The sequence below is a fragment of the Danio rerio genome, chromosome 4 (assembly GCF_049306965.1).
Source record: "Danio rerio strain Tuebingen ecotype United States chromosome 4, GRCz12tu, whole genome shotgun sequence".
Taxonomy (NCBI): Eukaryota; Metazoa; Chordata; class Actinopteri; order Cypriniformes; family Danionidae; genus Danio; species Danio rerio.
The window spans coordinates 23,888,033-23,912,470 of NC_133179.1; the positions used below are offsets into that span (position 1 = coordinate 23,888,033).

Below are 24,438 nucleotides of genomic sequence, written 5' to 3' on the forward strand. Positions count from 1 at the left end.
ATTTAATCAAAGCATTGCTTATTCTGAATTCAATTCTTTGCAAAAAGGCAAATTTGACTGCCCAAACAGAAAGACAACAAACGGCACTGGCAATAGGCTATAAGAAATTGTGGACTGATTCACACTGAGCTCTGTATCTTGTATTTTGTTGTACATTGTGTAATGATTATATAAAAGAGCTATATTTGTTTGCAAGTTGTGTTGTTTAAAGGTAAAACTAGCTTTTAATTAATATTTTAAATGGTTTGACATGGTACGTGCGTTTCGCAAGCAAAATGTGTAATTTTGACTATGAGTGCCGCTGTTTAGGTCTGTGTGTTAACTGTTTTGAAAATGTGGAGTTTCAGTTGGTGGCTGCATCAAAGCAATTAAGAAAAACTGTAAACAAACAATCGAATAATTGACACACGGCTTGGCTTGATGTATGTTGGGTAAATTGGGCCAACCACAGCTGATTCCAGTCTGGCTTAAACTCAGTGGGGGCTATTTTTTCTATTACATTTACACTTATACAGTAAAAGGAGGACTTTGAGAAGTGAGGTTGATGAAAACATGAGGCATAACGCTGAAGATCGTAGAGATTAGAGTAATTTTGTACTTTTATTTAGGACCCCCCGCCCCCTCCTTTTTGTTTAGAATGCTCTTTTGTGTTTCATGGATAGTTTTTCCACTGTAAGCAATACTAAAACTTTCTGTTCTATAATACCACGTTTCTACTGTACTCCTGTAGTAAACAGTTTAGGAAAAAAACTTATTTGCTTTTTACTGGAATGCTTTTGAATGTGAACATTACTGTACATGTGAACATGTGACAATTCAGTTCCCAATCAAGAAATTTAGTATCAAACCGCGAATTGCATACAAATGCCTGTAAAACTGAAACATAAACGTCTCTGCAGCTTTTTAATGTCAACAATAGCTAGTATTTTGAAATCTGGAGTACTTTGATTGACTGCATATAACTTGTGAAGTAAAAACAAGTGGTATCCTTTGACAGAATAATTTAATTTTGAGTCAGATTTCCAGTGTTTTGGTAAAGTTGGTGTGTACAGAGAAAGATGTGCTCTATTTTGAAATGAGGAGTTAGTATATATTTAATAAAATTTATTTTTGAGAAGAAAGTTCTGCATTTAGCCAATTTTGTTATGTAGGTGTGAGTCAGTGTTAAGAGTTTAGAAAAAGTATCTGAAGTATAGGGTAAGCGATTGTTAGCGATTAAAAAAAGCTGTAATATGTACGTAAACTAGCTGACATAAATCATAAAAATGATTTTAAAAAGCTTTTAAAATGTCAATATATGAGGTTAAAGGAGGAAAATAGCAAGAAAATTCAAAAAAGAGTTTTCTCAAAAGAGTTTCTAAATGTATTCTTGACTATAAGCAAGCAAGAAATAAAAAAAAAGTTCTTGAAAGTTTCTTAAATTATTCTACATGAAAAATACCCTGTATTTTTCTTTTAAGAAGTTTTAGTACAGATCTTAAATGTCTCAAATGTGCTCAGAGGCGGCCATAAACAGCACCAGCCTGCTATCAGAAGTCAAAAACCTCTGTATTAACTCTAACATTTCAAATATCAAATAAGACCAAATAATCTGAGCTTCTATCAACACTTTTTTTAAATAGTTCGGTTGTTTTATTCATGTCACTTTTAAGTCTCCAAATGTATTTTCTGGGACTAGCCTAATCACAAAAGCTAGTGTACTGTGCTTCGTAAAGACTCCTGAGCAATGAAAGAGCAACTCTGAGTCATAAAATGTGATCGTCATAGAGTGAAGTGTGTGATGATGAGAGGAGCTGAGAGCATCTGTTTGACCCTCTCTGGAGGCTTTTCTCCTCAGGCTCCACTGCAGCTCCATGAAGGACCGCTCTCTTCTGCCCCGCTGCCTGTGTTAAGAGCTCAGATGTGAGAGTCGACCGCAGGGCGTCAGGGGTGCTGTGGACCGAGAATGAGTCTCTCCACTTTACCGTGAACACACACACATAGACACACACACACATACAAACCCAAATACAGCCTCTCGCCTGTATAAATTCAGCCCCATACTCTCCTGAGCTTTTAATGAGGTCAGTATTAAATGAGGGTTCATATTCTGCTGTTCATTATCTCCGGACATTTTTCAAAAGATGATTTTGCTGTGTGTTTCTCAAGACTAAATAACTGCAAAACAGAAGTTGTGACCCTGTATCGACTTCTTTATACTGCAAAGGGAGTTAAAATACAGTGTTGTTTGAACCCAGTGCAGGAAGAAACAATAAAGAAATATTAGAAATATGTGAGTAATAGTCAAGGTCAAAGTCACTGCTTTATATATTATAGTATTTACAACCTTTTGTTAAAGAATGCTATACAGCCAGTGTTGGGGAGATTACAGATTACAAATTACCCTATTTAAAATGTAATAAGTTACAATACTTTTTGATTACTTTATAAAAGTAAAGTAACTGATTACATCTGATTACTTTTTGATTACTTTTAAGTTTGTAATAGATTTTTTCAATTCAATCATTTTCAAGCATTTATACCAAGCATGTGTGACCTTACTGTAGCTCTGTTTACTGTTAGAATATCAAAATCCTTCATCACTTTCATCTTCATCTTTCAGCAGAAGGCATCGTGCAAATCAAAAACAGGCAAAGCAACAGATTTCAGATAAAATTATTCAACATACTCCAGATTTCTAAAGAAATTTTTTAAATGTAACCCCATTTGTAATCTTTAACATTTTCACAAGTAACTGTAATTTAATCACACTTTTTTTTCTCAGTAACTGTAACAAATTACTGTTACTTTTATTTTGTAATTAAATTAAGTAACGCCGTTACATGTAACTAGTTACTCCCCAACACTGTATACAGCATGAGCATACTGTATTTACTGGACTGATAAACTGTAAAAAACACTGTAGTATGCCTTAGTTTATGCTGCAGTAAACTGCTATGTATTGTAGAATATTATACCCTATAAGAAGAAGTTGCACTGGTTAATTAGTTTATATAGCTATAGTTGTAGTGTTTCCATTGAAACTATAAAATCAGCAGATTAATAAAGTAATTTACAATAGTATTATTCAAAAATACTGTAGTATATATATGAATATAGTGTGGTTAATGTAGGTATGAACTCATCAACTAACTTTTAAGAGTTGTCTTGTTGCATTGGGTTTGTTACTTCCAAAGTTTCTGCTTTTCGCTTAAACATAAGCAATTTCGAGCCAAACATTGGTACTTAAAATGTAAAACTGACATCTTACATTTTTCACAGTAATATTTTGATTGTGCAGCCATGCAGACGCATGGAAAGATGGCCAGAAGCACAGTCTCATTCAAATTTAAAGTGACAATAACAGCAGATTTCGATCAAACCACATGCTTAAAGCATTTCTGGTAACACTTTAGTTAAATTGGGTGTTTATTTGACTCCATGAATATGTAGAAGATTTTATGCACGTTTAATTACAGCTGTCAATAAGTGTCATTAGCTCTATTTTGTCTATTATATCTCTATTATATTAAATGTGTGACATTGTTTGCAATGTCGGTTATGACAACTTGACATATGACATATACATATATATGTAACGAGTAAAAATATTTGATATTACTTTTAAAAAAATGTAATGCAAGTTAATTTTTAGTTTGTTTGCATTTAAAAAATTAATTGCTGAATTAAGCTGAACATAATCACATTGAATCCCGCACGCATTAAGAGAATGCAGGAACAGGCGGAAAGGACAATGCAAAGACCTACATTTCTGCTATGGAAATATTCTCATTATTGTGAACACAAGAAAGAAAAGAAAAAGAGGCTTATCTGAATGGACAGTGATTTTACTTTTTAATAAGACAAAAAGTACAAAAGCAAGCACAAGCTTTAAACTTTCATTAATCTGTAAATACGGCATGTATAGCTCTGGGAAGTCCTCCACAGATAAAATTATCCTACATTGTTTTTTCAATGTTTTTTTTAAAGGTAAATGAAGTTTATACAGTGTGTTGTTAATTGCAAATCTCCTAAAAGTCCTTTAGGAGATCGAGCCTCTGCCAGGTCAGATAAAGTAATGCAAAAGTAACTTAAAAGTAATGCAACACATTATTTACCATAAAAAGTAACTAAGTAATGCAACTAGTTACTTTTTTTTAATAACTCGATATTTGCAATGTCATTACTTTCAAAAGCAACTTTCCCCAACACTGATCATTAATATGATTGTCATGCCATTATTATTATTATTATTATTATTATTATTATTATTATTATTATTATTATTATTATTATTATTATTATGTTAAGACAAAACACCTTAGTTGACTTTTATTTAAATTATACTATATACTAATTTTGTTTTATATAGGATTGCGTTACTATATATTTTTTCTTATATTAATAGTTCAGACAATGAAAGTCTTAGTTTAGTATGCAGTGATCATTATGCATTGCATAGGATTCAGCATATTTTTCATCATCACACTTGATTGCTTCGTAGGTAATGTATTTTATAAATATATTTTTAACTGTAATTTTTTCAAATGAAAAAAAAAATGTTGGTTGGTTAGTTGGTTGTACACTTAATCATCAAAACTATATGTGTTGTGTTTATGGTGAAGTGTGCTTGGAGTGGCAGAAAACCTTGGTGCTCTGACTTTCATAAAATCCGCTCCAAACTTTGGCCAAAATTACACCGCTCCACTCCCACTCTGCTTCGCTCACATACTCTGGATCGAACCCTGAAAGGGGCAATTTCAAAGAGATATAAAAAATATCTGCAGGGTATTTTGAGCTGAAACTGCACATACACCCTCTGGGCACATCAGAGACTTATTTTACATCTTGTAAAAAGTGGCATAATAGGTCTTTTTAGGTCATTGCAGTTCATTCAAACAGCGTGATTCAGTCTGCTATTTGTGACCTGTTGATTCAACAAAATTGCATCAATTAGGATCAGCAAAATGAGTCTCCGCATTCAGAAACATACTAAGAAAAAGCAATACATTCGGGCAAATAATTCTGATCATTAACATCCAGGTGAGAGGTTTTAAGGTTTGGAAACATTTCAGAACGAGCTTTCATGACTTTCCTCAGTAGAACCCACTAAAAAGAGGAGATCTCGACTTGAAAGTGTGTTTGATCAGCTGCAGATGAAACTCTCTGAACCTGCACTAAATACAGGCTATATTTACAGTAACACCTCTGACTGTCCTGAGAAGATTTGTGTATAGTAGTAATAGGGCTGCACAATGTATGAAAATTATCAGTTAACTCAATTGTTTTATGCAAATTCAAAGTATTATATTAAGCACACTCTGTGGATGCAACTTGGATGTGTGTGTGTGTGTGTGTGTGTGTGTGTGTGTGTGCGTGTGCGTGTGTGTGTGTGTGTGTGTGTGCGCGTGCATTTCAGTGATAAAGAAAATTACACCTATATAGTAAAATAGTGAAATAAGCATGCCACATGTGAAAAAATAATAAGCGAAAGACATAAAAGAAACACTACTAGTTTCGTGCTTTCGTTTAACTAGCTGTACTTGAGACTTTTATGCAACTTTATATTTACTATCATGCTTACCAAAGAGTTGGTGATGTGTTGTTTTTTGCTGCCTTGTTTGTTTACAGTATGTAGTTACAGTACAGTCAGTTGCAAACAGTTGTTTTACAGTACTGATGTTAAAAGGCAGAATTGACCTTGAAAGTGACCAGATTGTCAGATTTATGACTTTGATTGTGTGTAATACGAGAGTAAAACACTGTGGGCCCCATCATAAACCCGACTCAAGACGTGTACGCGGTTTCTTGCTATTTTTAGACCAGTGCAACTCCAATTTTCACGTTTTGCGCCTTGATATTTAAATAGCAAATCCATTTGCACCACTTTGTGCACTCATAGGTGTTTAAGGTGCATCGTTGACAAGTTTTTTTTTTTGTTTTTTTTTTGCCAACTGTGATATTTACCAACTAACAGCTGGCCTAAGGTCCAATTTAGAGCATGTTATTTATAGGCCTATGCAGGTCCAAGAGCTTACACGTTGCTTAAGACACAAAGGATGTACAGCAATACACAAATATCTTTACATATGAAAAAAAAAAATGTTACAAAAATTATTATTTTTCAGGTTTGAGCGATGTCAACCAATTTGGCATCGTACAATGGTTTATTAGAGTGCGCTCAACGTGTCTGAAGAGCGAGGAGGGATCCAGGGGTGAGAAGGGTGCGCGACTTATTTGAGGACCGGGAGGGAGACCCACGATTTTTGGGAGATTATCACTCGTTTGCGGGTATTTTTAGTCCTAAAACTGCATAGAGACTCCCGGGACCCTTGTAACTTCCGGGAGACTTGGGATGTCTGAATATCACATTTAACAACTATAGTGAGACGCGATCCAGCAGTACATTCTTGATAAACTTGTCCGACGTGCACTGCTCTCTGAGCTCAGAGGAGCGCATGACAGTGTGTGGCTGTGTGTGTGGTCACGTGATGTGCATTTTCAGCAGACGGAGCGCTGTTCGAAAATGCTAGGTAAAACACGGTGTGGCTGTGGATCATTTTTGCTCTAAAATGCCATTTTAACACTAAGACGTATTAGTGTAAACAGAGCCTAAGTGTAAATTTAGCGCAAGCGGGTTTGCGATGGGGGCAGGACGGAGAATCGGTGATGCCGGCTCAGCATTGTGTTGTCTATTGGCCATCAGTGATGGACGATGGCATCGTCTATCGGCCCAACCATATTATCTTCAACATAAATATAAAAAAACACTGCCTCTATGCCTTCTACATCTCAGAGGCTTTTTTTAATTCATTAACGACAATTAGAATTTTTATGTAATTATTATTAGCAATATTTATTATATGCACATTTATATTTATTTTAATAAAAAAAAAGTTTAGATTTTCCAAAATCTAACTTTCAAACACATGTCGTGTTTTAGAGACGTATGCGTCACTATATAAAAAAATAAGAAGTGATTATTTTTATAAAAATAAGAGGTGTCTTTGGATATTACTCAGTTGTTTGACCACACTTCATTATTATTATTGTGCATTTTTGTTTTCCACTTACAAAGTCCGCCATGTAAATAGCAAATGCTGCACGACACAACTGACTCTTAAAGGGAATGGGAGATGAGACTCTAATTGGTTTAATGCACGTTATGCTCAAAACAAACTTATAACTTATTAAGAGACTAAGCACAACCCTTTTAGACCATGCGTGGCAGTGCAAACAACATTTTTCCTTCCTTTAAATAGCAAAAGTGGATTCAAACATACCCTTCATGCTTTTGCGCCATGTGCTTTAGACTTTGCGACTAGATTGTTAAAATAGAGCTCTATCGCTCACTTTCAACATTTTTGAAGTTTACATTTAATATAAATAGTGTATAGTATATGCCATTATTTATGTTTATTAATGTATTATAATTCTATACTGTTGATTATGTAAAGTCCATTTTCGTGAGAACTATCTCTTTATATTTATTATATATTTTCTTTATAATGCATTATGCATTATTTTAGATGCAATTATACCATAGTTAATGTGCTGTATATCAATATATTTTGTATTGCTTCATACCATGTTTCTGAAATAATATATTGATTTATTACAAACTCAATACAGTGCCCAACCCAAATTTTTTAATGTCTAGCCAATCTGAATATGTGTTGTTTTATATTCGGCTTTATGGGTTGTGTGACCCAATGAGATTTTTTAATATGACTATCAAGCAACTGATAGCATGTCCAGTTTAGAACATGAATAAAATGTATGAAGTCTTAACCTATTATATAGACTGAGCAGAAATGGATTCTGAACAAGCTGGCTTTAAAAAAAAACACACAAAGCTGGATCATGGAGAAAAAAACGTAAAAGTTTAAAAAAATCAAAGGAAGGATTATTGGGAATTGTACTACAAAAAAGGATTGAAACATCTAAATGTCAAGTAGGAAGAGAAGCACACTTCACACACTAAGATACTCTGTTGAGTGTACTTTCATGTATTTCTTATTGTGTTTAATCCATTGATAAATGTTCTGTCAATACTGTAATCCTGTAAAACTGTTGAAGGTGAAACTGCACGTATATGAGGGTAGAGTTTGTGAAAGTGAACAGCTGCTCTGACAGTCGTCCCTACAGACCTTTATCACGTCACATCACTTCAACATGCTAAACGAGCCCAGCACTGCATTCAGGCCAGTTTAATTCTCATCTGAGCTATAAAACAGAGGAAAGAAGATGGAGCTTATAGCATTAACAGCTAAAGAATTTAAAGTGTTGTGCTTGCTAATGCTTGACTGAAAGTGTATTGTTGCTTTTTCTGTGCTAGTGAGAATTACTTTGACTATTCAGTTGATTATAAATGTTGCTGTATGTTTTATTTCTACAAAATGGAGAGATGTTGAAGCTACTGTAGATTCATTACTGATGCAGATTTTATGTGCATTTTACAGCTTTATAGTACAAAGAATCTGAAATATATTGTTAGCATGTGTTGAAGGTAAAATTATCATAAGCATTTCATTGCTATTATGTTCATAGTCCAACATTAACTGTGTCTGTTCTTCAGCAGCATGTTAAGATGAATTAAAATGAAAAATATTTAATTTGTCTTTTTATTTTCCACATATTACAGCAACATATTCGCATATTTTTAATGTTAAATAGGTTAAAAAACAGGCTTACTAGCATCAAAAGAACTAGCACTGCTCATATTCATGGACAACTACTTCAAACGCAGACTCCTTGATGGTCATTAAGAGTAGTAATTCAATGAAGAAACTTCATTAAGCCTTTCAAGTGGTTTGAGGTTTAGCGTTGGTTCCTCTCAGAGCTCTGGTTCCTCTGAGACAAATACAGTGTAATTGTGGAGTTATTAATGGACTGATAGTAATGTGTGTCCAGTAACTACAGTATATTATAAATGGAAATGTCTATGCCTGTGGGGAGGAACATGCTCTGGATTCAAGGTGATATTTGCTAACAACGTGTTGTGTAAGCAGAGACCTTTTAAATATGGTGACATTTTTTATTGATCTGAACCAACTCAAGGTAATGAATTAAAGCATGTACCTCTTCCTAAATTCTTTGTGCACAAATGATGCCTTAATTTGTCAAATCAGACTGCTCTTTTTTAGAGTTACTGAAGGATGGACTGCTCTGAAATTCTATAGAAATAGACCAGAATATTAAGAGGCTCCTTAGCTGAACTGTTTATTATTCTATAAATCTGATTATAATCTGTTTATTGGAATGTATGGAACTCTATGCTAGCATTCAGTTATTTTAAATGAGTAAACTCCATAGCTGTTTGTGACCACTGTTTAGTAATATTACGTGCTCTGCTTAAAAAAAAAAAAAAAATATATATATATATATATAGATGAGATATGTATATATATATATGTGATGATCCTTTGCATCTCTACTAGTTATTGTTTGCCTTTTATTGAACGATAAAAGTTAAAACATTCTGTATTATGCCCCCAAAACTTTAGAAACATTTAAAAAGCAATTGTTTTGATGGTTTGCAGTGTTTTTTTATGGTATCTGTAATGGAAACCATTAGAGCTTCTGTTATGATTTCTTAGGTGTGTGTGTATTTCAACAGGGATTATAGCATTTTTTTTTACAAAGTCAACACTACTGTCTCTAAAGTGTACACTACAGCCTCTGCAGCATTCCAGACACCAGTATTTTAGATAAAAGATAAACTACCCAGCAAACCATTTTGAATTAATAAACATCTAAATGTAGACAGCTTGGCTATAACAAGGCTAAACTTGGGCTGTCAGTGAAAATCGAATATAAGAATAGCCCAAAACTAGACTAGTCGTCAAAGGTCGCATTTACACTGCACTGTTCAAGTGACTCAATTCCATTTTTTTTTTCTCCCATGTGGCACAGATTGGATGTGGCTCATGTACATGTAAGCAGGAACAAACCACAAGGATTCCGATCCACTCAAATCAGATTCCGGCCTTGTTCATATGTGGAAAGTTATCCGATATGAATCGGATCAATGTTCTCGTGTCTGCAGTGTAAGCAGGTATCGGATTTTCACCTGTCAATGCGAGTTGCGCGTCATTAAAAACCATAGTGAATGACGTCAAGTCTGACACTTTCTTTTCAGAACAGACTTCAGCAGAGTCCCAAACCTTAAATCTCATACACGAGGACTTAAACAGCTTTTATATTGTCATAGCACAGGTATTTAAGCATGTTAACTATAGTGAGAGAGCGCGATGTCCGCTACATAACCAATATAAACTAATATAAAACAATTGCATACACATGCATAAATACCGCCATGGACATTACATTAAGGTGCCTAAAGATTTTTAAAAAGTCTATATATCAAAAGAAGATGGACAAATGAGAAAGCTGCGAACAGATTAATGAATAGAAAAAAGAGCCCTCTTTAATTATCAGCTGTAAGTCAGCGCCTGCTCTTTTTTTTCCTGGTTATTGGGGCTTTGCCGTGTGCTGTGTAAATGTAAATGATCGGATACTAGCCACTTTTAAAAGTACGTAGGTCATCAAAAAAATTGGATACAGTCACAAAATTGAAATTGACCATCAAGATCTGCAGTGTAAATGCAGCCAGATTGACAGTTTAGACAGACTCTATATGTGTAGTAGTCATACATTTCTGTTTATTTGTTGACTAGTCTAGTTTTAGCCTCTTTTTAGACGTCTGTTAAATTTTCACTGACAGCCCAAATTTAGTCTCAACTTAGCCAAGATGACTATGTTTAGACGTCTATTAGACATTAGAAATGCTTGCTGGGTACTGTCTGATTATTTCAGCTTTTTAATAGTTTTACAGTACACAGTAAGTCTATATTACTTGTGCTAGTGCTAGAAATTGTGATGCGCAATTCACCAGACTTAACAAACGGATTCTTATAAAGTAAACATGTGTCTCTGTTAAATGGGAGCAGGTGTGTTCTGACAGACGGAGCCCTGCTGTGAGCAAAGTCTCATGTTCACTTCCTCCCGCCTCCCTTTGTCTCACTTCCTGTCTTACCCAAAATGACTCGTCCTAAAACAACCTCAAAGAGCGGCTCAGGTACTAATACAGTCCCTCAGATACACCTGAATGTTCAGAACTAAACCTCAGGCTGTGTGTGTGTGTGAAACAGACGGAGGTGTGAGAAACGTGATGAATAATTGCTTTAGTAAAGCTAGTGGAGGTTCTGCTCCCCGAAAACACAAGCTGTTTGTTTATTTTGATCTCGCTGTTTTCCACACACTCCTGTTTCTGTGTCTCCCGCCGTTCACTGTGTCCCGGTCTACACTCCCTCTCAGTTTTGTCCCTTCATCTTTTCCTCACGGATCCTCCAGGATCTTTTAATAGTAGATTTAAGACGGTGAATGACAGGAGAGATGGGATTTCTTCAACTTTGCATCATCATGATTTCTGTAATGTTGCAGCTGTCTGCCAAAAAAGAAGCTGTTCATGGCAACATGGCTACACAGTAGAGCTCAAGTACAGGTCACACACCTTCTTATAATTACTTTCAGATACAGCAGAAACCAAAAGAAGCTTCTGCCTTTCCAAAAATAAAAGGTCTCTAAAGATACCTGACTACTATGATGGCATAAGGTGGTAATATTGTGAAACTGAATATATATACTTGTACAGAATGATACCTACAAAGTTTTTTCACTCTAAATGGCAAGCTGCTTGCAATCACATTGCTACTGTACATAGCGTAGCCGATTGGTTACTGTTGCATCAGCAGAGTATGAGCTTCCTGAGCTCAACATTTGAATGGTTGCCATTGCTTGTAATTAGCAACCTGCAGCACACTTTTCAGAAAAGCATCTGAAAGCAACATCTAAGATAAGTGAACACTGTTTTACTTTATATCTCTGTGCATTAAAAGTCTGAAATGATCATGCATAACAACCTTACAGCTAAATAAATGGTCATGTTTGTGTGGACGGTGCGGCCTATTTTATATAATTGCTGTGAATACTCTCTGCCTAAGCTATGATTACGCCATAGCTGCGTGTCAGTAGAATTATAAAATAATCCAGTCCCGGTTAATAGATGTTAAATATTACCATGTATACTGCCATGCAAAAACAGTGCAAAGTTAAATGTGCGCTGCGTGTGTCTGTGTGTGTGTGTTTGCTTTGTAACTTTGTAACAGCATTGTTTGTGACTCACCACAGAAAGGCTTGAATTAACTCTACAACAAACACATCAAATAATTATTGGGAAAGTTCTTACTGTGGTATTTCTCACAAATGTTACGTAAGATCTGCTTCCTTCACATCTGTCTGTTATCTGATGCAGCTGATGCGGAGATTGTGGCACACTCTGACAGGCACGTGGAAACGAAACGAAATCCAACATTCTGAAAAGTATAATAAATAATCTGATGGGTGTTTTGAGCTGAAACCTTACACACACATTCTAGAGACACAAAAAACTTAACTTAAATATAAAAAGGTAAAGTAGGTGCTCTTTACAGCATAGATTGCAAAACAATGGGCCTGGTCTACATTTATTCACAGTGCTTTGCAAAACACACACCGCAAGCCTTCATTGCAATAGAGTGTTCAGAACACTGCTTACGATTTGAGGTTTCACTTTTGCTCTCGGGTGCGGAAGATATTTGAACAGCATTCTGAATGGGTGAGATAACACAGCACCTCGCCTCACCTTGTCCCACTTCGTCTCGCCTTGCCTACAATTCTTAAGTTGATCATCTGTCATAATGAAGCAAAATTAAAAGCATATGTATGTGCTCCTAATGCATATTATTTTTCTGTTTAGAGCTCGTACCTCTGCAGGCTGCATTAAAGTCTCATTTAAATATTGAATTGATTTTGAACTTTTGGTCATTATAGTAAGATGCATTGATACATCAATGCATCATTTTTTTTTCTCCCACCTAAACATATGCTATTTGTAGTACCTACCTATGTTTAGTGCAGTTGAAAAGGTAACTTGTTTGGAGAACACTACCTTTTGACCATTAACAGAATAGAAATAGGAGTCATAATTAATAAGATGTTGGGTTAAGACAAGATTATCAAACATGAAACATTTGATGTTAAAAAAAATAACCTCATAGACTCATGGTTGTGAGTAAGCAAGTTTAACAACTTTACAGATGCCATACACCACTAACTATTTGACAGGGTAGCCCAGGCTCACATAGTCAAAGGCCACTGGTGTTAAACTTTTGAACAGGGTAGCCCAGGCACACATAGTCATATAACACACTAGTGTCTATACATTCAGCATAGTAACCCAAGCACACATATATAGTAAAATATTTAGATGTACCACAACAGTATCTTGGCATATTCGTTTGTAAAATCTTTGTGTGTCTGTCTTTCTTGTTAGGTAATTCTATGTGTTTTATGTGAGCAGAAAAAGTAACAGTGAGTCTTACATGTTCTTACAAACATGCCTTTTGGTTTTTGCTTCGCAGCAGCAAAAATCAACTGTGTAGCAGATCAAAACCAAATTCAGGTATTTCATTTACCAAATAAACACTGATTAATTCAGAAACGAATCATCTTTGAACAAATAATTTAAACATTCACTCAGTCAGTTAATTTAATTAGTTCACTTAGAAATAAGTAAAATATGACTGAGTTGTAATCATTCAGTAACTATTTTGGCTAATTTGTTTAAATGATTTGTTCAGGAACTAATTAAGCATATATGAGTCATCGATTAATTCACTCAATTAATTGGTATAAAACAAAAATTCAGAAAGTAGTCAAGTTCTATTTAGTATTATCAGTAATTATTTGAACAGATTTATTAAAAACCCTACTCATTCAGAAAAGAATCCAGTAAATATGTTATAAACGTATCAATTTAATGAATTAGTTGTTAATTATAACAATTTATTTAGAAACAAATTATGTATGAGGGAGTAATAATTGTTCATTAACTAATAATCATTTAAACTGATTCATTAAATGCACTTATTGATTTAGAAAGTAAACAATTAGTAATGAGTTACTGAATCTTTTATTCACTCCACTTGCATGCTGCTAGTGGATTTTCATTCATTGCACTGTTGTTTGAACGCAGTAGTGCTGTTTTTGCAAATATCATTACACTTTCAGTTCTCATGCTTGTTCCTTATTAAATGTACAATTGTTTGTTGTAAATTAGTAGTACTTACAGATTTTTGTTGTACTAATTAACATGTGAACCAACATCCAAATGTCTCAGATTCTCTTATTAAAAGTGTGGTTCTGGTACTTGAATGTATGCTGGAGAATCATAACATTTACTTACCGAGCCTTGAGGTGTTTAGTTTTGTGTCCTGAAGGTTTTAACATAGTTGAGTTGAAGTACATCTCAGAATACTATGGTACTTTTGTCTTTTTCAAGAGCATCTTTTTGTGTAATTGCAGTATGAGTCTGTATAAAAGCCCAATTAGAGCATCAAGTTTTTCTTCCATGAAGCGCATTAAAAATGGCCAATTAAACCTGCACTGGCTGATTCTGATTTACTCGCTAAAGTCATTTATTAGAGCAGCTCTTTCAGTCTCCCACCTTTGCGTTGCTTTTTTCATTGTTCTTTATCTCTTGAATGAGCTCGTCACTCCATCTTCATCTCTGTAAAGGTTATTTCTCATTATCAGTGAAGCGTCTGACTTTCTGTTCATCATTAAAGCATATTCTTCCACCACGGCCCTGCAGATGTAATATCAGTTGCCACAAAGATTGCAGCTTCCCTCTTAAACTCTAAGACTGCTCTCAGACACATTCACCAAACATGCAAATAAGACACACAGCAGCCCGCCGGATAATCATGTTACAGCTTTCAACAGTTCCTCTTCCTCCGACTGAGTATAAGATGTGGATTTAACAACGCCAGAGGTTGAGCTGCTTCTGTTCTCATTGGCATATGAAAGCTTTCAAAATCGAGCTGATGAGGGAGGAGGCGTTTAAAACAGCTGATCCGCGTCTGCTGTGTCACTGATACACTGACTTCAGGAAAACAGACATTTGGGGGGAAATATGATTAACAAGTCTAGTGTCTTGCGGCTCGGCTGTATCTGATTTTGTCTTAAAATGCAATCATCTTTGATTTGAGCTTTGATTAAAGGCTCAAACACATCTCATGATATATATCTAGGATTACTTCTCAAGTACGTCATGCACAAATGTTTTAATTTTAGTACATTGTTGTATAGATGTGTCTTGAAATCTTTGTGTCTTATATTTTAGTATAATATTAAGTATAATATTGGGATCAGATGGACATCATCAAGCGTCTCCATCAATAAGAGCATTTAGAATGGGCCTAATGCTGGCCTCACACAAAATGTGAAGCTCTGTGGCACTCACTCTAGATTACTCGCGGTATTTTTTTTTCACTTTAAGCAAATGTTTATTTTTTATTATTTGAACGCAGTAGTTAGAATTGAGATTCATTACATGTGTCTGTGACAAACGTCCAGCTCATTTGCATTGCCAGGCAGAAATTTGCCTTTATTTGCATATATTGTATTCGATCAAATACAGTGTTGCCTCGTAATTTGCGGGAGTTACATTCTAAAAATAACCTGCAATAGGCGAAAGTCAGCTTTATTTTTTTTACAATTATTATAGATGTTTTAAGGCTGCAAAACCCCTCACTACACACCCAGACAGGCATTAACCTTTTCACACTTTTCAACACTCTCAAAGTTCAAACTTTCATATAAAAAATAAGTCCAGTATTATAGAATGAAACTAAAGACCAAAACCCATAGGTCCATCGTCGCTCAGCGGATGCTCCACCACATGACAGTTGGAAGTAACACACACCGCATGTGTTTATTCTCATGTTATTTAAAAATGAAATTATTCAGAAGCCGCTCTGTGGCATGACAGAAATCTGAAGTCGTAGCTGAGCACTGCAGACAGCCGCCGACTTGCGGTGCAGGTGTATACCCTGATAAAAACCTATGCTTACAATTCCAAAATAAATGGCGCTGCGTGGCATGTAGCATCTGGTGTGTGTCCCCATTTACGATGGTCTTGCTGCGGACAGTTTTGCATCCTTGTTGGATGGACAATTTATGTTAATATGGCAAGCTGAATGCATTTTGTACTGTACAGGAGACACGGAGAAGATTGATTGGCGATGATCTACAGCCAATCAGGACTTAGAACACAATGTGCTGTAAAAAAAAGCAAAAAAAAAAAGCAAAAGTACTAAAATTGCACTAAAATAATCGACAAAACTGTGAGGCCATTAAAGGTGAATTGCGCTATAGCGAGGCACTACTGTATTTCATTACATGCAATGATTTTGTAATCTACTTACACAAATGCTTAATTGCTGAAAGGGGACTTATAATACAATAATCATTTAATCACCCTCGTTAGCGTTAACAGCCCTGAGTGAGAAGCAGCCGTCCAGCATTAGTTTTTGCACAGTACCTGCTGAAAATAATTTCAGCGACTAACAGGATCCTAAATGTTGAGTTTTAAGATGCACAAATGAACTCTGTATTCTTTGTAGGCTGCCTTCTCCTGAGACACATCTTTTCACATTTTCCGTTTTTTACAACAATAACATTTGTCCTGTTTTGAATCTGCCACTATGTTGATATATAGGCGTTTGTAGCTCTACCTACTTTTGCACAATCTTTTAGTCTCATTTCTAATCTTCATTAATCTCATTTGAATTTAAAGCAACAGACACCAAAATTGCACAATTTGGATCAAACCCTGAAAGGGTCAGTTTCAAAAAAACATAAAACATTTTTTGCATGTTATTTTTGAGCTGAAACTACGTAAACACTTTAAGGACAACAGAGACTTATTTTATATCTTGTAAAAATGAGAATAATAGGTCCCCTTTAATACCTAATTTGTAACTGTTAATTATAAAAGAGAAAAGTGCTATAAAACACCTCAGTTTTTTCATACCACAACTTTTAAAACAAAAATTCACAATACACTGCTTTTAAATTTGATGTTGAAGTTTGCGTATAAGAACGTAATTAACCATGAATAATCACATGAGTTTTCTGCATTTAATTACAATTAATTTCATTCATATAATTTATACTGAATTATTAATGATTTTAAAAAATGCATTGTCATTGCGGCTGGTAGTAAAACATATGCTGGAATAGTTGGTGGTTCATTCCTCTGTAGTGACATCTCAAATAGAGACTAAGACGATGGAAAATGAATGAACGAATGTACAAATTATTTATTATTTCCAGCACTAATATATACATGGCAAAATAGTAATTTACAAGATACGACTACCATTTTTAAATTAGTGTTTTATTTTATTATATTAAAATGTAACGTGTTATAAATTATCTTCAGTGTTATATATGATCCTTCAGAAATCATTTGTAATATTTGTTACTTTTAATAATAGTTAATATACTTAATGTATAAACCCAATGCTGTTTACCTGTTATTGATCTTGGGTTTTGGTCTCTGTGTGTGCAGATCTGCTGGCAGTGCCGAAACATCCATATTCAGCCATGGAGAACTGGGGCCTCAGTGTGTTTGTGGAGCAAAAGATCTTGCTGGATCCCGAAGTCTCCTCCTTTTCTTATCAGATGGAGCTCACCGTGGTGGTGGTGCACGAGATCTGCCATCAGGTAAAACACAGTTACTTCTGGAACACAGCTGCTGTGTGATTATGCATTGTTTCAGTCACAGACAAACTTCATTTTGCCGGTTTAAACAAGGCTGTGATAACAATATCAGATGTGTTAATAATACATTATAATGGATTCATTTAGTCTAATTACATAATCAAATCACTCACTTTTCTGACACCTTGTGTTGCTCCTTTCGTGACCATTGAAGTGCTGCACCTCAATTTGAGATGCAAAACTTCAATCAACCGTGAAAATTACCCATTCTGTTGGAGACTTCCTATTTCACGCCTGTGCCAGATCACGATTCAGAAAATTTCTCATTTGAAAGAGGATGCTTTTTCTTTTTTAGCCATCATACATATTGAAAGCGCTTCGGTTTTGACTCTGCATGTCCCATCAGTGCAGTTTAGCGCCCTCTGAGGAACATAAAGCATCTGTAGATTCATAATTATATCAGATTTACTACCTCTCAGATGCAATTTTATCATCTAATTGCAGAAGACTGAGAACGAGAGATGGAAAATGATAGCTTGGGAGTTAGACAGTAACCGAATTTGTGAAGATGGTCAGTTGTTTAGATGAAGGGCAGAACAACAGCAGATGTAATTGGACATGCTGTGAATTTAATGCATGTCTTATATAAACAGAGCTTCACACATTAAATCCATTGAGATGGTGTTAGATTCTGTTTTTCACATTTTGGTTTGGTCTTTTAAGAGTGTTTTCCTCATACTCAAGTCTTTCTTGTGGTAAATAAATGTACTTTTATGTGTCTATGCATTGTTGCCGAATATTAAATGCAGATCAAATAATGAAAGGATGTTCAGTAAATGACTTCAAGTGCACAAATTCACCATTGGCATGGATTGTAGAGGAAACGGTGGAATTATCCCTTGCATGTGCTCATTTTTCACCACGCACGCTTTGTTTGCAGCTCTTGCGTGTCTGAGAACCTTACATTTTAGTGTCTTTTGTTATGGTGGGATTATTTATGAGCGCATATTGGAGATGTTCTGCGCTCTCCAGTATTGTTCTGGATTCATCTGTTGAATAGTCTGAATCACAGCTCTGCATTGTGCTCTAGGTGCCGCTGCTTTGATGAAAAGCTCATTGAGCGGGACGAAACAGCATGTCTGCAGCTCTTTCCTCTGTTCTTTTCATTTGTTTTTCTCTATTTTTTTTTTTTGTTTTATACGTTCAGAGATGGAAATAAAAGAAAACAATCCCCTCATCTCTCATTACAGAACAGATAATACAGCTCCGTCTGAACTCACTCTGAACCTTATACAGTAAAACATTCTCACAGGGAGCGTGAAATCATGATATTATTTCAGTAACAGCAATAACGTGAATATTTGATATTTTTAGAGCTTAAATTCATGAGGGTGGCCCAGATCATACTGTTCTCCATGTATAAAGCCCTGTTTTATGATCAGGAATAATTGAAAAGGAGCAGCCATGGAGGCTGGAACTATAAAATTGATCACTGTGATATTTAGAGGCTGAGAAGTGAAATATAGTCAATACTGTTCCGCAGTACATAAATGTCTCCATTGAATTCATGTTTATGCATGTGCACAAGTTGAAAACCAGTACATATGTTTATTGGCAATGTGTTTCTATTTTATGACTTGATCTTATCAACTTTCACTTTTTTTAAATAAACAATGCAATACATACAGTACAATGCTCCTTTTTCAGTGTGGCGTTCCCCAAGGGTCTATTTCGGGACCTATGCTTTTTGTTTTACATGTTTCCCTTAGGGTATATTTTCATAAAACACAGTATCTCCTTTTATTGTTATGTGAAAGATGTACAAATTTAGTTGAGTCTCAGTTCAGCCATTATTGAATTGCATGATAGAACTAAAATAAGGTTTGGATGATAACTTTGTTTGTTTATCCTGGGGTTTGGGTTTTTACATGTGCATTTATGCTGTTAGTAATTTAAGATCATGTTTTTATCCATTTACCAACAATCCTAATATGATTTTTAATAATACCTTTAGGTTTGACAAACAAAGCAGTTCACTAGTAAAAAAATGGCAGTTTCTTCCAGCAGAGACTGTTGGCTAAAGTCAAAACATACCTGCTGTGTATAAAGAATAAGTTTGAATTAATAATTATATTTTTTTATATATATATTTAAGCTAGACCACTGTAATTTTTTTATTTATTGAATTAGATCAATAGATTCTTCAGTGTTTACAGTGCGTAATGCAGCAGCTAGTCTACTGAAAAGTAACGAGCATATTACCCCAGTTAGCCACACTCCACAGGCTTCTATCTTAATTAATCTTATCTTAATTAATTAGACGTTCTAGTAGATTGTAATAGAAACTGTGTCAGTCCAGTTTTCAGAGTTGAAGTTCAGTTTAGTTCAGTTCAGTGTGGTTTAATTTTCACTGCTGAAAGTCCAAACACTGAAGAGCAAATCCTATTAACACTTTAACCATGTAGTCAGCCCAAATTATCTTTAAACATGTTTACTTATAAATAAGAAAAGGGAGGAGGGACAGAGAAATGAAGAACGGGAAGATAAAGTTCAGCCGTCATGCTAACTTCTGAATTCCACCACAGGCTGTTTTACCCCTTGTGTTTCTTCTCCCTTGAGCTTTTGCTCATCATTATTTTTTTAATTAAGATTCTTTTTTATATTCAGTCATTTTCATTGCTTCCCATCTTTCCAGACAGAGGTAAATGTCATTCTGCTAATTGTTTTCCAGTGTACATTAGCTCAGAGTGCACCAGTGGGAGGAGTTTATGCTCAGTTGACATACCGATTGACAGTTTTATTTTAAAATGCATTAGATTATTCCTCGTCCAGCACTTATTCTGTCATGTATTAAAAGGTCTGTCTGTGCGCTAATAACTTGAGCTGCTGGTAAAGTGCCGGCTTCTGATAAATCACATTTGTATCTCCTCTCTCTTTCTCTCTCTCTGACTGCCTGCAGAGAATTGATTAGTGGACGGCAGGCGCAGTTTGCTATTGTTTAGGTTTGTCCCGTGGGCTCTTTGGGTCACAGGATCACCTTTCACTATCATTTACTGTAGCTCTGAATTGTTAGTAGATTTGCCCCCAGCCAGCGATGGAGTTTATATGTCACAGCCATTCAATCACTGTAAATTTCTCATCTCATTTCAGCCTCTCAGAATTAAATGATGCTGCCACAGTCCTTCATATGCAGTTATTCAGCCAATAACACAAGCCCATTAGAGGCCAATACAACTGATGTTGAGCTTTCTTATTTTCCCACAGATTGAAGAGGGGACTTTCTGACCTTTGGTTATGAATATATTAAGAAAGTGAGAGGCGTCAGCTCTTTTACGTTGCTTTTAAAACAGTTAGATGTTAAATATGAGTTATGAAATATGAGGATAAATGGCTGTCAGTCTTGAGCCGTAATTTAGTCAAAACTGGAATTACATTTTTTATTTTTGCAATTTACATTTATACGTATTTACGTTTAAAACTAAATGTACATGTATTGTAGGTTTACTGAATTCAAATATGAAGAGGATGAATAGAAACGTTTGTTTTATTTGCATAGGCAGGAAGTGTGGTTATGGCTCTATTCCAAAACCTAATAAGCTGCCTTAGTATTTGCTGTCTGTATAGGCTGCCATCATTGTGGTTAAGATTCATACATTACTGATGTAAAACACTGTACGGTACAGATACTAATTCAGTTAGCATAAAGCTATATGCTTAAGCTTTTGACAAACACTTTTAAATAGTGGAAGAAATATATATATATATTTTTTTTCAAATATTTTAATGTTAAAATACATACACTCTCAGAAATAAAGGTACAAAATCTGTCACCGTGACATAAAAAGTACATATTTGTTCCTTACAGGTCTTTAAAAGTACATATTAATACCTAAAAAGTGCAAATGTGTACCTCAGTACCTTAAAGGTACTAATGTCCATCTTTATGGTATGAAAAGGTACCACACCAGTGACAGATTTTGTTTACTAGAGGTGTGAACCTACACTGGTCTCACCATTCAGTTCAGTTACGATTATCATTCCATCTGTTCGGTTCAATATGATATCTCAGTGCATCACGGTGTATTGACAATACTTTCCATTACCATTTAATATTTTACTTCACAGCTCAATAATTTTTGTATTAAAATGTATTACTTTTAAATACATTTTATATGTATTTGTAACACAATTTTGTCCATTAATACAAGCACACAGATATATGAGCTGTACCATTAATTTTACCTGCTCAAAGAAAACACTCTTTTTGATTGTATTAAACAAAACTCATGAGCGTTTATAGCTAATAAACAAACCTAAATATTATGCCACTTGCTTTCTAAATGTCGAAAGAGTTCTTAGACCCCATGACCGGTCACACACTCAACTGTACCTTCAGTGTCAGAGAGATTGTCCAACAAATACACAAGCTATAAATTGTGCAGTGTTTCTGCATTTTTAAGTAGTTGGAGTGTTTAATTACTCAAACTCGCCTCCCTCTCCATAGTAAGCTACCACAATATAGCGCATACGAGATAAAGGACGTCAGTACGTAATAACTGGTTAGGATCTAGAACTGAATCCATACTGAATTTTCCGTGTCTGCATCGCAATGCACAGAAGAAACCATTAATTTTGACAACCCTAATATATATATATATATATATATATATATATATATATATATATATATATATATATATATATATATATATATATATAGATAGATAGATAGATATAGATTATTATATGTAATACTTACAGTGTATGAAAGTTATACAATGGTGCCTTGATAATTTTATTTTTAATGTGTATTCCAAACTATTACAGCTTAGCAATGTAACATAACAGCAATATAGTCATATTTACTTTGACAATCATTGGGTTTTGTTGAAATGAAATAGAAATTGTTTTGTAAAGACCAAACTCAGTTGCTCCAGCACACAAAAACTTTAATTAAATCCTCAAAATGCATTCTAGCTTTCATCACAATAAAAGATCAATCATAACAGAACATTAAATACTAACATATCTCCCTCTATACATTAATCTTGCGCCATTATCAGACACAAAATTATATTTGATTTCAACATTTATTCTTGGAGTCGGAGGCAAAACCTGCAGTAAGTAATTTTCTATTATTCAAACAAAATGACAACATTTCTTAAAGGTCCTGTGATGTGCTTTGAAATATGCTTTGTTATTCGATGTTTGACACAATCTCAACCAAAACATGAAGAGTGCGACATAATTTAGCTCCTCTTTTGAAAAAACACTTTTCTTTTTATTACCGCTCTGCCAGTGGAAGTGGTTGAGCTCAATTGCAAAAAAATTGAAAAGCAAGTTAAAAGCATCTTGAAGGAGGCGGGGCATGTCAGATACTAGAGAGCATTCGATTGGTTATGATTTACTGAGAAGGTGAAGTGGATAAAACCATTGATCCATTTAGTCAAAAGTAACAAACTACAAGCTTTACATGTTTATATCAGTTTATATCAGTATGTTTTACAACAACAATTTTGGTGGACTGGTGCGTTGGACGGCAGAGGGGTGTCGGGGACGATAGTGAGCAGGCGGGAGTATCGCGGACAAAAGTGAAGAGTTGGGGAGTCGCGAAAGAAAATAAAAATTAATGGTTTCTTCTGTTCCGGCACAAATTAAGACCTGCATAAAGTATAGTACAAATAGTACAAATTGCTTGATATTTACAGATGGAATGAACAAACTGAAAGTCAACTAAAAATATTTTACAGCTTTCTTCTTGTAGTTTCTTCAGTTGAGCTGGCAGTGAGTCACAAACAGACCTTGTTTGAACCTTCCCATTAAATGTCAATGAAGGACATTTACACTCAGTTATTCAAAGCTTTTCTATAAGTAAAGACTGACAGTTTAGTTGAAGGCTTCATGTCAGCTTTATCTCCAGAGAGATTCTTGTCTGCTTCTGAGAGATTTATGTCTTAAGGCTGTTTAATGATGGTTTGGAAGGTATTCTCCTACCTCACATGTCCTGTATGTGCTGTAATATAAAGTAGAGGAACAGACTGAACTCTTGCAGTGGATCTGTTAATGAAGCAGGAGAACTGCAGAATCCCTCTTTTCAGCTTTCGTCTCGCTGACGGTCTTAAAGACTTAATTGAGCAAAGATCTCACAGTTCAGTGTTTGTTGACTATCTAGTGTTGTTGAATTGCTTAATCAGGCATAAATGCAAAACTCAAGCTGTCAGAACTCCAGATGGATCCTTTATGATGCTTTTTTTATGTCGTCATCAGGATTAGTATGCCGTTAGAGTATAAAAGCTGCATAATGATGTGAGCAGAAAAAAAATACACACTAGTTTTTTTCCATCCTTTTACAGCATAATATTCAAAATTTTCCTTCTTATCAACAAGTGAGTGCAAGGATCTAGAAAGGCAGCATGCAATTAGTCCATTTTGGGGCTAAGCGATAAAATGAGAGCAATAATAATTAAATAAAGTCTGAAAATATTCCATACAAATGATCTTATACTTACACACTATTTTAATAGTGCATATTCTGTAATGTGCATTGTACTGTATATGGTTGCCATCACAACTTAACGACACAAACGTTTTGGTGAAAGTACATTAAAAGTAATACAAAAGTAGTATAACATACAATTCAGAGACTGTAATATTGTAATGTAGCCTATTACATTCAAATAAATTGTAATAAGTAATATTTAATGTGTTACATTTTAGAAGTAACTTACCCAATGCATTTTACCATCAGTACTATACTACTACTACTACTACTACTACTACTACTAATAATAATAATAATAATAATAATTTTAATAATAATAATAATAATAATAATAATAATAATTCCTT

General features: G+C 34.8%; 1 protein-coding gene across 4 annotated transcripts in view; it reads left to right on the forward strand.

Annotated features, from left to right (window-relative positions):
- Positions 1-24,438, forward strand: part of trhde.1 (thyrotropin releasing hormone degrading enzyme, tandem duplicate 1) — a 202,183-nt gene that overhangs the window by 75,913 nt on the left and 101,832 nt on the right. For all 4 annotated transcript variants that reach the window (XR_012402103.1, XM_073947198.1, XM_073947197.1 and 1 more), the window contains one exon: positions 17,438-17,592. Coding sequence is in view for 3 of the 4 variants with exons in the window: in XM_073947198.1 (XP_073803299.1) it covers positions 17,438-17,592 (155 nt within the window). In the remaining variant the exon portion in view is untranslated. The remainder of the gene's footprint in view (positions 1-17,437; positions 17,593-24,438) is intronic.